The sequence below is a fragment of the Oryx dammah genome, unplaced genomic scaffold (assembly GCF_014754425.2).
Source record: "Oryx dammah isolate SB20612 unplaced genomic scaffold, SCBI_Odam_1.1 HiC_scaffold_26, whole genome shotgun sequence".
NCBI lineage: Eukaryota > Metazoa > Chordata > Mammalia > Artiodactyla > Bovidae > Oryx > Oryx dammah.
In genome coordinates this window covers 26265892-26279307 of record NW_024070210.1, presented here as the reverse complement: position 1 = coordinate 26279307, position 13416 = coordinate 26265892, and the positions used below count along the sequence as shown (strand labels likewise).

At 38.6% G+C, this 13416-nt stretch overlaps 1 protein-coding gene across 2 annotated transcripts in view; it reads right to left on the bottom strand.

The window, feature by feature from the left end:
* The window catches only part of ZBTB25 (zinc finger and BTB domain containing 25), a 44338-nt gene that overhangs the window by 17884 nt on the left and 13038 nt on the right, over window positions 1–13416 (bottom strand). Inside the window, exons 3-5 of one of the 2 annotated variants that reach the window (XM_040226279.1) lie at window positions 10879–11822; window positions 5780–5814; window positions 729–792 (exon numbers count right to left, since the gene is read on the bottom strand). In XM_040226279.1, coding sequence (XP_040082213.1) covers window positions 729–792; window positions 5780–5814; window positions 10879–11822 — 1043 coding nt within the window. The remainder of the gene's footprint in view (window positions 1–728; window positions 793–5779; window positions 5815–10878; window positions 11823–13416) is intronic. The other variant, XM_040226280.1, reaches the window with a different exon arrangement.

Genomic DNA, 13416 nt, shown 5'->3' with positions numbered 1-13416 from the left:
TTTTCCCTGAAGCTTGAGATCATTGGAGGCTAAGTTTCTGAACTTAGGAAAAAGAGTGAATAAATATGTATCTGTACATGAGCACACTACACATTCAGAAAATCCTCAGCAAAGCTGGGTACAGATACCACAAACAGTTAAGAAAAACCTAGGTGAGGGGAGGATGCCTCCTAGGGTGGAAAACTCCTAAACTTAAAACGGTCTCTAACTTATCGTAACAGCAATGGTAGCAGTATCTAGCAGTTTCTTCATTTTACAAGACCAGATGCACTTTCTTCACAATTTGTTTCATGGCTAGACTCAGAGGACTTTGGCTTTATCTTGATCTTTGCATGCATGCTAAGTCACTTCAGTCATGTCCAACTCTTTGCAGCCCTATGGAGTGTAGCCTGCCAGGCTCCTCTGTCTATGGGGATTCTCCAGGCAAGAATACTGCAGTGGATTGCCAAGTCCTTCTCCAGGAGATCTTCCCAACCCAGGGACTGAACCCACATCTCTTACGTCTCCTGCATTGGTAGGCAGGTTCTTTACCACTAGCACCACCTGGGAAGGTCTATGTTGATCTTTATGACAGTGCAATTCTGGGGCAGGGATTAAACCTTTCCTATACTTTTCTCAGCTATAACTGTGGCCAAAAAAAACAGGTCTTCCAATTTTGTACTCCTGGGAGATGTTTGTGCATGCTCAGTCATGTCCCACTCTTGGCAACTCCACGGACTATAGCCCACCAGGTTCTTCTATCCATAGCATCTTCCTGGCAAGAATACTGGAGTGGATAGCCATTTCTTCCTCCTAGGAGTGACAAAAGCAGGTGCAGTCATTTGTATACTTGTACTCAAACCTTTGAATCCCAAATCCATATTGTATCTGCAGGTCACAGGAAGGTCTGGTCAGTACAGTGACAAGTGGGCCTCTAAACCACATCTGTGATCAGTCACAGTCATGACTAATGCAGCTACAGGTGTGTATGCTCAAGTCAACCAAATATCTTCATATATAAATTACAATGCAGAGGTTCCATGTGGAACAGTATAAAAACATAGAGTATCACCTCCTTTAAACAGGTCAACTGAAACTAGTGTTTCTATCTCCCTGATCAGAATGACTAGTTGTCCTCTGTATAAAGCTGAGATGCACCAAATGCCAAAATAATTGGTCACTCACAATTCAATTCAGGTGAAAAACTCAACCTGAGTTTTTGATCTTTTATCCAGATGTGCCACAGCCTCATCAATAATTTGTCTGATTTCACAGTGAATTTCAGAATCACCTTTTTAGTTTCATGAGTTTTTCTCTGTACTCTTAATGTCTGTTGCTAAGTCACTTCAGTCGTGTCCGACTCTGTGTGATCCCATAGACGGCAGCCCACCAGGCTCCCCCGCCTCTGGGATTCTCCAGGCAAGAACACTGGAGTGGGTTGCCATTTCCTTCTCCAATGCATGAAAGTGAAAAATGAAAGTGAAGTCGCTCAGTCGTGCCTGACTCTTAGCGACCCCATGGACTGCAGCCTCCCAGGCTCCTCCATCCATGGGGTTTTCCAGGCCAGAGTACTGGAGTGGGGTGCCATTGCCTTCTCCAACTCTTAATGTCTAGATGGTGGTTTTTTTTTTTTTCTGACCCATGGAAGGATTAATAGTGAATGATAATCATTATGGCTCATTAAACTTTAAGACTTTTCTATATTTATCTGGGTGGTCTTAATCTTTTCTTCATTAAGGTGTAATTTACATACAGTAAAATCCACCCTGTTCTACAGGTGCACAGTTCTACAAATTTTAACAAACACATGGTTGAGTCACCTAGTGAGCATTCATTTTTTCTTCATTGTTCTTTATACCACTTGTGTATTTTAGTTTAATATAATTTCCTGGCTACACAAGTGAAAACTGTCACTTGCTGCAGAAATTCAAAATAAGGGCTTCATAAATTCAACATTTAAACCAGGATGAGGAAAGACAGGGCTGCTCCACACAGCTTTGCAAACTGCAAGCCTAACGCCAGAAGCATGCATTTGGTGAGTGGTGCATGTGCAGTTAGTGTTACTGTGCATAATTTGCACGGCTCTACATGGTGGGTCTGAAGCTAACCACCAACTGGAGAAATCTGAAAAACTGTAGTGAACAGTGAAACAGGAGACGTTCAGCATTTTTTAAAGGCGTTCTCCATTTACATGCCTTTCCTCCCAAATTTTTAAATGCTGTGATAGTTGACAGGTACCACTGAGCTCATAGCATGGACTGTGTGCACATATGTAAAAGAAGGGCAGTGTGGGAAATGAGAACTGGTCCAGTAAAAAAAATCTTTTTGAGAGGCACTCCACTGGAACCTTTGGTCTGCATTTCAAAACCTTTTATCTTATCTCTGCAAATGTTGCATCCTTTTCCTAAAGAACCACACCATAAGTTCTTTAGATTTTCCTCCCTACAAGGCACTTGGTACAAATGCCAGTTATCAAAAAAACAATTTTTTAAAAATTAGATACTTAACCTACATATGGTTTGGACTAAATACCATATGGCTTCCCTTATAGAAAAATGTGGCAGAGCTAAATTCATAAGATCTCATTCCTCAAGGGCCTGTTCGGTCCACAGGAATCTAATATGAACCTTCTCGAAAGTGAGTAATAACATAGATCATACAACAGGTAACTTCAGATGATGAAGGCCTCCTTCTTGCACAAGCCTCTCCTCTACTTCCCGAGAGAGCCAGGACCAGCTGTACAGAGCAGCCCTCCCATAGCACTGATATTCCTTCAGATTTCTGACATGAAAGGACACCAAGGATTTCTAGCAGCTTAAACAAAGATCTTTTATTTCCATTATTTTGATACAATATCACCAAGTTGTTTCAACAGAAAAGTTTCAACATTATATAAACAAACACTGGAAAAGAATTTATCTGGGAGGAAGCAGGTTCATTGTCCAAGCTGGTTAATCAGTTGTAAAATAAATGTAAGAGAAGTATTTAGCGATGAGACACAAAGCCTGAGGATAATAGTACTACTGCAAACAGAGTCGGTGGAGAGCAAAGGGTAGCCTGCATTCACTCAGCAGTGGAAGGCACAAGAACTCTATGAGAGAACGTCTCAGCCTACTCAGAGAATGAAACTGGCTGGAAGGAAGCAAATGAAGATGGAAAAAGAACACCAGCTTAGAAAGTCAGTTGTTAAATCACAGTTGAAAGAAAAAGTAAGTTCCAGAAAATAATATACAGGCTAACCTCACTGGCTGTGCATATGAAGCAAAGAAACAAAAGGTAAGAAACTAGGGAGTATTTACTCATATGTCCCTGAATTTATCTACTAACCCATCAGAACACTAAAAACTGAGTTTGATGCCTGATTAAAGGAACAAATGTGATTGAGACTAAAATGCCTAAGGCTTAATGGTAAACAATCTGCTTGCTATGCAGGAGACCCAGGTTGGGAAGATCCTCTGGAGAAGGAAATGGCAACCCACTCCAGTCTTCTTGCTTGGAGGATTCTATGGACAGAGGAGCCTGGTGGGCTACAGTCCATGGGATCGCAAAGAGTCACACATGGCTGAGCGACTAACACTTTCACTTAATGTTAAAGACTTACAAGCATCCTCAGAAATTCTTGATATAAGAAGCATACTAAATGATATTTTCAAGTTATCTGCTGCTAATACAGGTAAATTGGGAGCATCTTGATCAAAGCAGGATGTCAACATATTTCCTAATATATTATGGAATCCTAATATATTACCTATTATGGAATGCTAGGAAGCTTCTCATTAATCATGACTCTATAAAGTGAGACAAAATCCCAAAGAAGCTAAGTACCAAATAAATGTGATTTAAACAAATAGTGATGCCAAATTTGAGCATAAAGTTCAGTTCAGTCGCTCAGTCACGTCCAACTCTTTGCGACACCATGGACTGCAGCACACCAGGCTTCCCTGTCCTGCACCATCTCCTGGAGTTTGCTGAAACTCATGTCCATTGAGTCAGTGATGCCATCCAACCCATCTCATCCTCTGTTGTCCCCTTCTCCTCCTGCCTTCTGTCTTTCCCAGCATCAAGGTCTTTTCCAATCAGTCAGTTCTTTGCATCAGGTGGCCAAAGTATTGGAGTTTCAGCTTCAGCATCAGTCCTCCCAATGAATATTCAGGGCTGATTTCCTTTAGGACGGACTGGTTGGATCTCCCTGCAGTCCAAGGGACTCTCAAGAGTCTTCTCCAACACCACAGTTCAAAAGCATCAATTCTTCGGCGCTCATCTTTCTTTATAGTCCAACTCTCACATCCATACATGACTCCCAGAAAAACCATAGCTTTGACTAGAGGGACCTTTATCAGCCTAGTCAAAGCTATGTGAAAGACTTTTAAAAGGTACACTGGTGCCACCTTTTGGCCAAATTAAATATACAAATTACAACTTATGATCACATTTTAATTTCACAGAGAACTTATTAGGGACACAATTGTTTAATTCAAAGACTATATGAGATTTTAGGCTGTCCTGTTGCTTAATACATCTACAATTTTTAATAATCACATTTTTATCTTTGAAAAGATGGGATAAAGTTAATACAAATAGAAATTTAATTCTTGGCACCACAGACATTTTGGCTGGACAATTCTTTGTTGTGGGGGCTATACTCTGTGCTGTAGGATGTTCAGAGTACCCCTGATTTATCTACCCACTAGATGCCAGCAGCAACCTTCTTCTAACCCCACCCAGTTGTGACAAATCCCTCCACACTGCTAAATGTCACCATGGTGAGGGGGGATCACCCAGTGTGATAATTAACTTTATGTGTCAACTTGACAGGGCCATGGTATACCCAGAAATTTGGTCAAACATTATTATTGGTGTGTCTCTGTTTCTGAATGAGTTAACATTTGATTCAGTAGACTGAGTGAAGATTTCCTCTCATGTGAGTAGCCCTCGTACAATTAACTGAACGCCTGAACTGAACAAAAAGGCTGACCCTCCTGAGAATAATGGAACTTCTGCCAATTAGCTGGGACAGTGGTCTTTTCCTGCCTTTATGAGTCTCAAGCTGCAAAGTTTGGACTGGAACTACCTCACCCACTCCCCTGAGTCTCCAGCCTGCCACCTGCAGACTTGGGACTTGGCCTCCATCTTTGTATAAGCCAATTATTTATAATCAACCAGTCAATCAATCTCTTTCTCTCCCTTTCTCCCTCTCACAAACACAGACACATACACATTCACCCACAGTGTGGTTCTGTTTCTCTGCTGCTGCTAAGTCGCTTCAGTTGCGTCTGACTCTGTGCAACCCCATAGACGGCAGTCCACCAGGCTCCCCCATCCCTGGGATTCTCCAGGCAAGAACACTGGAGTGGGTTGCCATTTCCTTCTCCAATGCATGAAAGTGAAAAATGAAAGTGAAGTCACTCGGTCGTGTCCGACTCCTAGCGACCCCATGGACTGCAGCCCACCAGGCCCCTCCGTCCATGGGATTTTCCAGGCCAGAGTACTGGAGTGGGATGCCATTGCCTTCTCCATCTGTTTCTCTGGAGAACTCCAATTAATACATCCTAGCTGAGAATCGCTGTTGCAGATTCCGCTACTGGAGGGATAGTAAAAAGGGAAGAAAGAAAGGAGCAAAGCAAGAAACTTCCAGGAAATTACTAGATACTATCTTTCTTTCCAGAGATGGCAGCTGGGAAGCACTTGATGAGGACACAACTTTTCTATTAACACAGATTATTGTTGATAAGAATTGGACCCACTGATGCATTTTTTGCATCACACATCCAATATGTTACCTGATACAGAGACTACTTACCTCAACACTAGGAAGACAACATTTGGCAGACACTGCTGTAAAATAAGAACACATTCTATAAGCTGAGCTAACAAAAAGTTTTGTTTATGATCAAGCCACATTAATTTATTTGTCATGATAAAATACATGAAATTCACTGTTTTCATTCCAAATGGAGAATACAAAACTTTCTGAAAGAATATTTCTGAAGCAAACTCACAATACATTAGGTGGAAGAGTTTAAGCATACAATATATTATTGATTTCAGTCTCTTGTATTATATGTTACTATGTGTTAGTAGTACTTTGAAGATTTCTTCAGGGGGCCTTTTTCATTGTACAGGTTTTGGGGTTTTTTTGCCTGTGCCACATAGCTTGTGGGATCTTAGTTCCCCAACTAGGGATCAAGCCCAGGCCCTCAGCAGTGAAAGCGCAGAGTCCTAACCACTGGACAACCAGGAAATTTCCCTTTTCTTTTTTTTTTTCTGGTTTAAATTTTTTAAGTCCAAGTTTCTTTGAAAGAATTTTAAGTTGATATTTGATTTAACCTGACTAAATGACTATTTGGCACAAAACAGAAGAGTTGATGACAGTCCATCAATTGCACTGGAACAATATCTACTAAGTAATCAAGTATGGACAGATACACACTGAAGCACAAAGGATTCTTCAAGTCTTGAAGACAAAAATCACAGTTTGTAATTCCTTACATTTAAGACAGACAGGCTAAGGACTGTATAATCTCACCAATCTTCAGAAAGTCCAACCATACAAATATAGAAGTACAACAAAGAATAATAATTTACAGATTTCATTCTTAGGAATTTAAAAATTAATTATAATAAAATACCACAGAGCTACATCTACTTTAAAACATACAAAGATACAAGTTACCTTATGAAATTTCTTCACATTGCCTATTTTTTACCTCAATTAGACAAAAAATGGATACTTCTCAAGGATCTGAGTTACAACATCAAGAATTCACCTGTGCAAATAAACATCAATGGGATTATACATTTTCCAGACTATCTTTTCCCATGATTAATAAGTATTTCCTTCAGTTTTAAGTGAAGTCTTTTCCAATACTATTTTGATAGAACATAATAAATTACTATGTTATTATCCCTACTCTATTCCCTGTCTCCATCTACTTTTTAGATGATCTACATCAAAGAAATGAAAATGGTATTTTCTCCACTGCTTTTGTTTCTTTTCCTATATATAAACAATATGTTTGGGGGAACTTTCAATAACACTGAACTTGGAAAGTTTTCATTTCCACTAATGCCGAAGAATTACTATCTTTCTTGTTAAAGGTTAAAGAGAAATACTTAGGATTAAACTAAGGTAGAGTGGGAATTCTAGCAACTCTGCTGTTTCTAAAGTATTTGTAAAAAGTAAAAATTCTGCCAATTAATTATTGAGTATTAACTTGTACACAACCGCTTCTGAAGACATTCTAGAATTTATGAGTTGGAATACTAAAGTTAAAGGTTTAGCTACATAAAAAATGCAGAATGTAATTTTCTTTATATGGTTGGTTTTTTTAAGTCTTTATTGAATTCGTTATAGTACAGCTTCTGTTTTTATGTCTTGGTTTCTTGACCCATGAGGTATGTGGGATCTTAACTCCCTGACCAGGGATTGAACCGGAACCCACTGCGTTGGGAAGTGAAGTCTTAACCACTGGACCACTGGAGAAGTCCCTATATGGTTGGTTTTTATCAATAATACTGATATAACTTACCACAATTTTAAAACAAATCCTCACAACACCCCTGTGAGGTAGGGATTGCTTTCATACACTTTACAGATGGGAAAGTGAATAATAATTCAGAGAAAGAAATAATAATTTCAAGAGATAAATCCAGAAATGTTGGTTTTCTTATAAGGCAGACTGCACTTATCAGATACTGAGTTTAACAAGATGCTAACCAGAACAAATACTGCAACAGTCAGTTTTCCTCTAGAAAAAAACTGTATGTGGGATCTAGAAGAAAGGGAAAATTCTAAGCTGATCCAAAGAGGAAACGTCTGTTTAGTACTTGCCTGATACACTAAGGTGCATGCAGCATTTCCAGTTTTAAGAGTTTGACAATCATTATGCAGACCATACTATATGGCTAAGATAACAGCTCCATTTTATAAATGATGTAGTCAAAATTAAAGTGTTTGGCTGGAGGAACTTTTTTATACAAGGTAGATTTTCTTAGGAATCATGTCTTTAAAAATACTCAGGGCACAATATTAGTTATAAAATAATTTTTACAATATTCTTGTTGAACAAATGAAAAAGATAAAACTGGAATCATTCCCCATACCACTACTCACTGGCTCTCCGGAACCCAGGTTTGGGGATTTTTTCCTATAAAATGGAGTATTCATTTTCCCACTTCCTAATACAGACATAATACTATGAAGATGAAGGAAAGAACACTTGCTTTGAATTCCTAATATTAAAAGGAACCCTATGAATAAGAATAAAAATACAGTTAATCACTCCTTTCTTAACACTCAACAAAGTAGATAAATGTCTGCTTTAAGTTAATGTTGTCTATTATGGACAGTCAGCCAAAAGCAAACTCTTGCCTCATCCAGACTTTGCCTTGAACTGCTGTCCTACCCACAACTCATATGCACAATAAATCCCACCCTTTAAGCTACACATACTTTTTGTGTCAAGGACCAATGACTGAGCAAGTAAGAAAGAAAACAGAACAGAAAAATCAAGAAAATTTTTATCTAAACAAGAAAAAATAAAATTGTACTTGAAGGAGGCTAGGGAATATATCCAGAATAGCCTAAGATACATGAAATCAACGTTAATATTTGTGTTCACCTTATGTGATGAAGTCATTGAGGACAGCAAAAGTTTGAGTAATTGCTGAAATGCTTTAAGAATATGATTAGATGAAGTTCTGATACTAAAGAGCAGTACATTTGTTTTAACTACTGACTGATACAATTGACTCTGTATCAATAGCTACTTAGATTTTGTTCTTAGCACGTTAATCCTGACCCCATGAGGCTTCACATCCTTGTCTAGGACAGAAGTTCAACCACCTTAGATAATGCCCATTGGTTTTCTTCATTCACTTAAGAAAAACTTACCACTTCATAATCTACCTGAATTCACTGATAACTCAGAGAAATCATTGCACCCTTAAAATGAGATGGATTTCTCTCTGAGCTCCTTCCTGACTAAACTCAGACACTTAAGGAACTCTGATGTCAGGAACTATGAAGTGTGCAGTCATCAGGGAAATTAAAGAGTTTTTGTATCCAATTAAATTCTAAGCTGTAGAAACCAAATTTATTAAATTTACTAAAATACTTCTGAGAGTTAGAATTTAACAGGGGAACATACAAAAAAGATGAGGGTGTTCTAAAGCCTCTCTCTTTGGTTATTCTTGACTATCTAGGATTTAAAATTCAAACATATCAGAAACAATTTAGATCTATCCTCTCTGGTGAGGTTTGACCAGCTTTTTCCCAGCTACATACAGCAGAAGAATCTGTCATTCGGTCCATCAGTTTTAATTTTTCTGGAGTTTTAGCTTTGTAAGTTTCACTATTAGAAAGGGGAATTAAGTTGACTCACAGAGAGAAGGCTGGTCATGATTTTTAAACATAGTTCTAGTACACTGACTGTTATCTACTCTGCTGGTTTTATGTACCAGAAAAAATGAAAACTGTGCCACTGAAAAAGTACCTTTTCAGGTTTTTGTTAGAAAATTAATGTCTGAGAGGGGGGTTCAGGATGGGGAACACGTGTACACCTGTGGCGGATTCATGTTGATGTTAGACAAAACCGATAAAATATTGTAAAGTAATTAGCCTCCAATTAAAATAAATAAATTTATATTAAAAAATAAATTCCTTAGCTAAAAAGGGGAAAAAAAGGAAATTAATGTCAATTCAAACAGCCTATAAAATCTTCTGATACTATGGATAGAAAGATAATTTGTATTCTATCATTTTCTTAAGTTCATATAAACCTCTTGTCATATAAATCTCAAACTGGTCTTAATTTCTTTAAGAAAACACTAGGTTAAGGTAAAACACCAGGGTGTCAGTCCACGCAGATCTGTCTGAACTGCTGTCTCAACACTGGAGGCATCTATGCTTACCTACGTGTATGTATCTTACTGACTCTCTAAGTTTTTGTGTGTTTCTGACTCTTCTTTTCTTTTAGATAAAATAATTTTTATTGAAAATGAGGTATGCTCAATGTTAAATAAAGTCATATAATGGAAACCCACTTCAGTTTTCTTGCCTGGATAATCCAATGGACAGAGGAGCCTGGCAGGCTACAGTCCATGGGGTCAGTCAGACACTCTGTGGGGTCACAAAGAATCACACCCCAGGATCTGACTGAGTGGCTGAGCATGCACACACATGCATGCAAGATGCTGCAGAACTAGCAAATAAACAGAAATTTAAAACTACTCGTGATTTGGTGTAGTTATGCCTTCAAACAAATGTTTTATACATTATATTTATACACTAATATAACTATTAATTTCCTATATGGCAGAAAATATTTTAAAATAATCCTCATAGGGGCTTAATTCATGTGGAACATTCACCAAAAGTGATAGTTTAGAACATTCTTTTAAAAAGATTACACTTATTTCATATTCAATTTGCTTTTACAGATTCTACAACCTGAAAAAACTTCCATACTTCCACATTGATTTCTCATTTGTAAATTGTGATTTAACTGAGGAAAAGACAGCCCTAATGGAAGGTTACATTTTGGCAGCAATGTATCGATATATCTTTACAATAGAAAGATGTAGTATATACAACCTTAGAACTTGGATAAATGGTAAAGAACCTGAGGAGGAAAATAATTTATGAATAAAAAAACACATGTGGATTTCCTTTTTCAAAATTGATATAAAAACTCTGAAGGAGAAACTGCTACTCAACCAGGATGGTGTCCACATTTTCTTGTGTGAGTTCTGACTCTAAGGCACAAGATGAATCTAACTGTTCTTGCGACAAACGAGAACTTTTCAGGGGGATATCAGACCAGCTGTCACAATATGGCGGAAATCTCTGGGCTAATGCATTACCGAACCTTTGGCACCGGTTATACCTGTAAGATTTACCTTTATGTGTGTACATGTGCTCCAGCAATTGGCTCTTTCGGAGAAATTTATGACCACAGATGGTACAGCTGATTTTTCTTTTCCTTGAAAAAGAAAAATTACAGTTTAATTCCACTGGCTCGGTGTCTTTGGAGATCAAAGACACTTGACTGATCTGCAAAGGCTCTGTGGCACCCCGGTGTGAGAGGTCGGGCTGCTGCTCTTTCTCCTTGACAATAAAGGAGCTGAGCCTGCGGCAGGCAAGAGCCTCGCTATTTTCATTAAGTGGATGCACTTCACCAAGGTCATTACTCTCCAGAATGGAAGCAGGGACACCAAATGGGAGGGATCCAGACACGTGGGTGTGGAGATGTTGTCTTAGATTACTACGGGAATCAAAACGTTCCCCACAGTAATGGCATAAGTGTATTTTGATACCGCTTTCGGTGAAAGTGGGGCCTGTCACCTCTGATGAGGGTGAGGGGCGGCTCTGGGAGATCACAGATTCTGGGTCACATCTCTCCTGCTTGATGGACACTGGGGGCTTCTGGTGCTCTTCCAAGGCCTGGGAGGCAGGATGGGCCCTCTGCTGGTCTGCAGTGCCATCATCCAGCCCAATAGCAAGAGAGAGCTGCAACTGGGGGTGGTCACCCTGGACAGCAGCTCTGTTTCCACTGTTATTGGAAGGAGCTTCCTTGACCTCCAGCCCTGGTTTGACAGCTGTTTTTTGGGTCGTTGAGATCTGAATGCCATATAAATTTGAGGACTGCACAGTCTCTGGTGAGAACACTTGATTCATTTCAGTTGCAATGTGAGAAAGGTAGTCGGCGTGAAGAAATCGAATCCCTTCCTCCAAACGACTATGGTCCACAATCTGTTTTGGCCCTTTCCCCGTGTACATAATGTGCAACAAATAGCTGAATATGTCAGGCTGGATGTCAGTTGGTTGTATTTTTATGCATTCACTGTTAAAAACAAAAAAACAGACCCACACAGAATGAAACAACCCAGTTGGCCTTTTAGTTAATAGCATACAGTCTTAGGCTAAAGCAGTTTCTTCCTAACTTCTTATTTAACAATCTGCCTTGATGAAACACAGCAACAAAAGCTCAGATTTTCATTGTATACCAGTTTTATGGCCCAGCACCACTTATTCAATCTACTGCCTAAAGTTAAGAAACACAGATATTCTGATTAGTTCAACATTTAGTGACTCCTAAGTGATATGCACTTACACTGCATGCAGGGGGTAGAAAAACAAATAAAACAGATACCTTGCCCTTAAGGAACTTAACAGTCTATTGGGTATATAACCAAAAGAACTGAAATCAAGGACTCAAATGGAAATCCATAAACCAATGGCATTTTACATTAACCAAAAGCAGAAAACAACCCAACTATCCACCAACAGATGAATGGAGAAACAAAATGCAGTATATATGTATACTGGAACGTTACTCAGCCGTAAAAAGGAATCAGGTTCTGATATACACTACAACATGGATGAATCCTGAAAACATGCTAAATGAAATAAGCCAGACACAACAGGACAAATTCTATATGATGCCACTTGTGAGAAAAATCTAGATTTGGAAAATTCAGAGACAGAAAATAGATTAGAGGCTACTGGGAACTTGAGAGTGGAAAGGATGGGGGGTTATTATGTAATGGTTAGTTTCTTTCTGGGGTGATGAAGTTTTAGAAATAGGTAATAGCGATAGTTATACAACATTGTGGATATGATTCATGCCCTTGAACTGTACAATTAAAACTGGTTAAAATGGCAAATTTTATGTTTATATATATTTTGCCACAACAAAAAATAATTTTAAAATTTCAAAGGGCTTATTGGAATTGGTACCATATAGAATTTAAATCATACTCACCTTATTTTGGCTTCCAAATATATTAATATATCTACTCTTTAGATCACAAATGAATACAAGTGTAATTCTGAAAAGCTTTAAATTAATCTCAAGCCCAATTTTTCACATATGAATCTAGAATCCAGAAGATAGATGGAAATAATTGTGTAACAAGAAATCAGGAAACACTCCGTTAAAATTAAGATAAAGAGAACTTGAGGGAAAGGCTGGATAACAAGGAACAATGGAATCAGTCGATGGACTTACCTTCCCTGAAACGCAAGTTTGCCTCAACACATCAGAAAGCAGTCTGAATGCCAGCAATCCATTTCTTTAGTCCTGATATTTTAGGATTCTCTCTTGGGTTTCACTCTTACCTCTGACCCACTCACTGCCATGGTCTGTGGCAGGGTTGTTTTTTTTTAGTATCAGCACAGAGGTCTTTTAAATGAGGAATTTTAGTTACTCAGCAGAAATATCACAGAGCAGGCCTGTTACCTGTGCATCTCCTGAATTTAGCTTAGCACAGTGCCTGGTACAAACAGGTGTTTAAGAGCTAAACCAACTTACTGCTCTCAAATGAGGCTGATGTCAAGGTAGGGTTCCTAATCTAGTTTCTACATTGACACTTAAGTTGGAGAGGAAACTTGTGTGTGACAGAAAAGGCTACCCATGACCTGTCCCCAACTCTAAT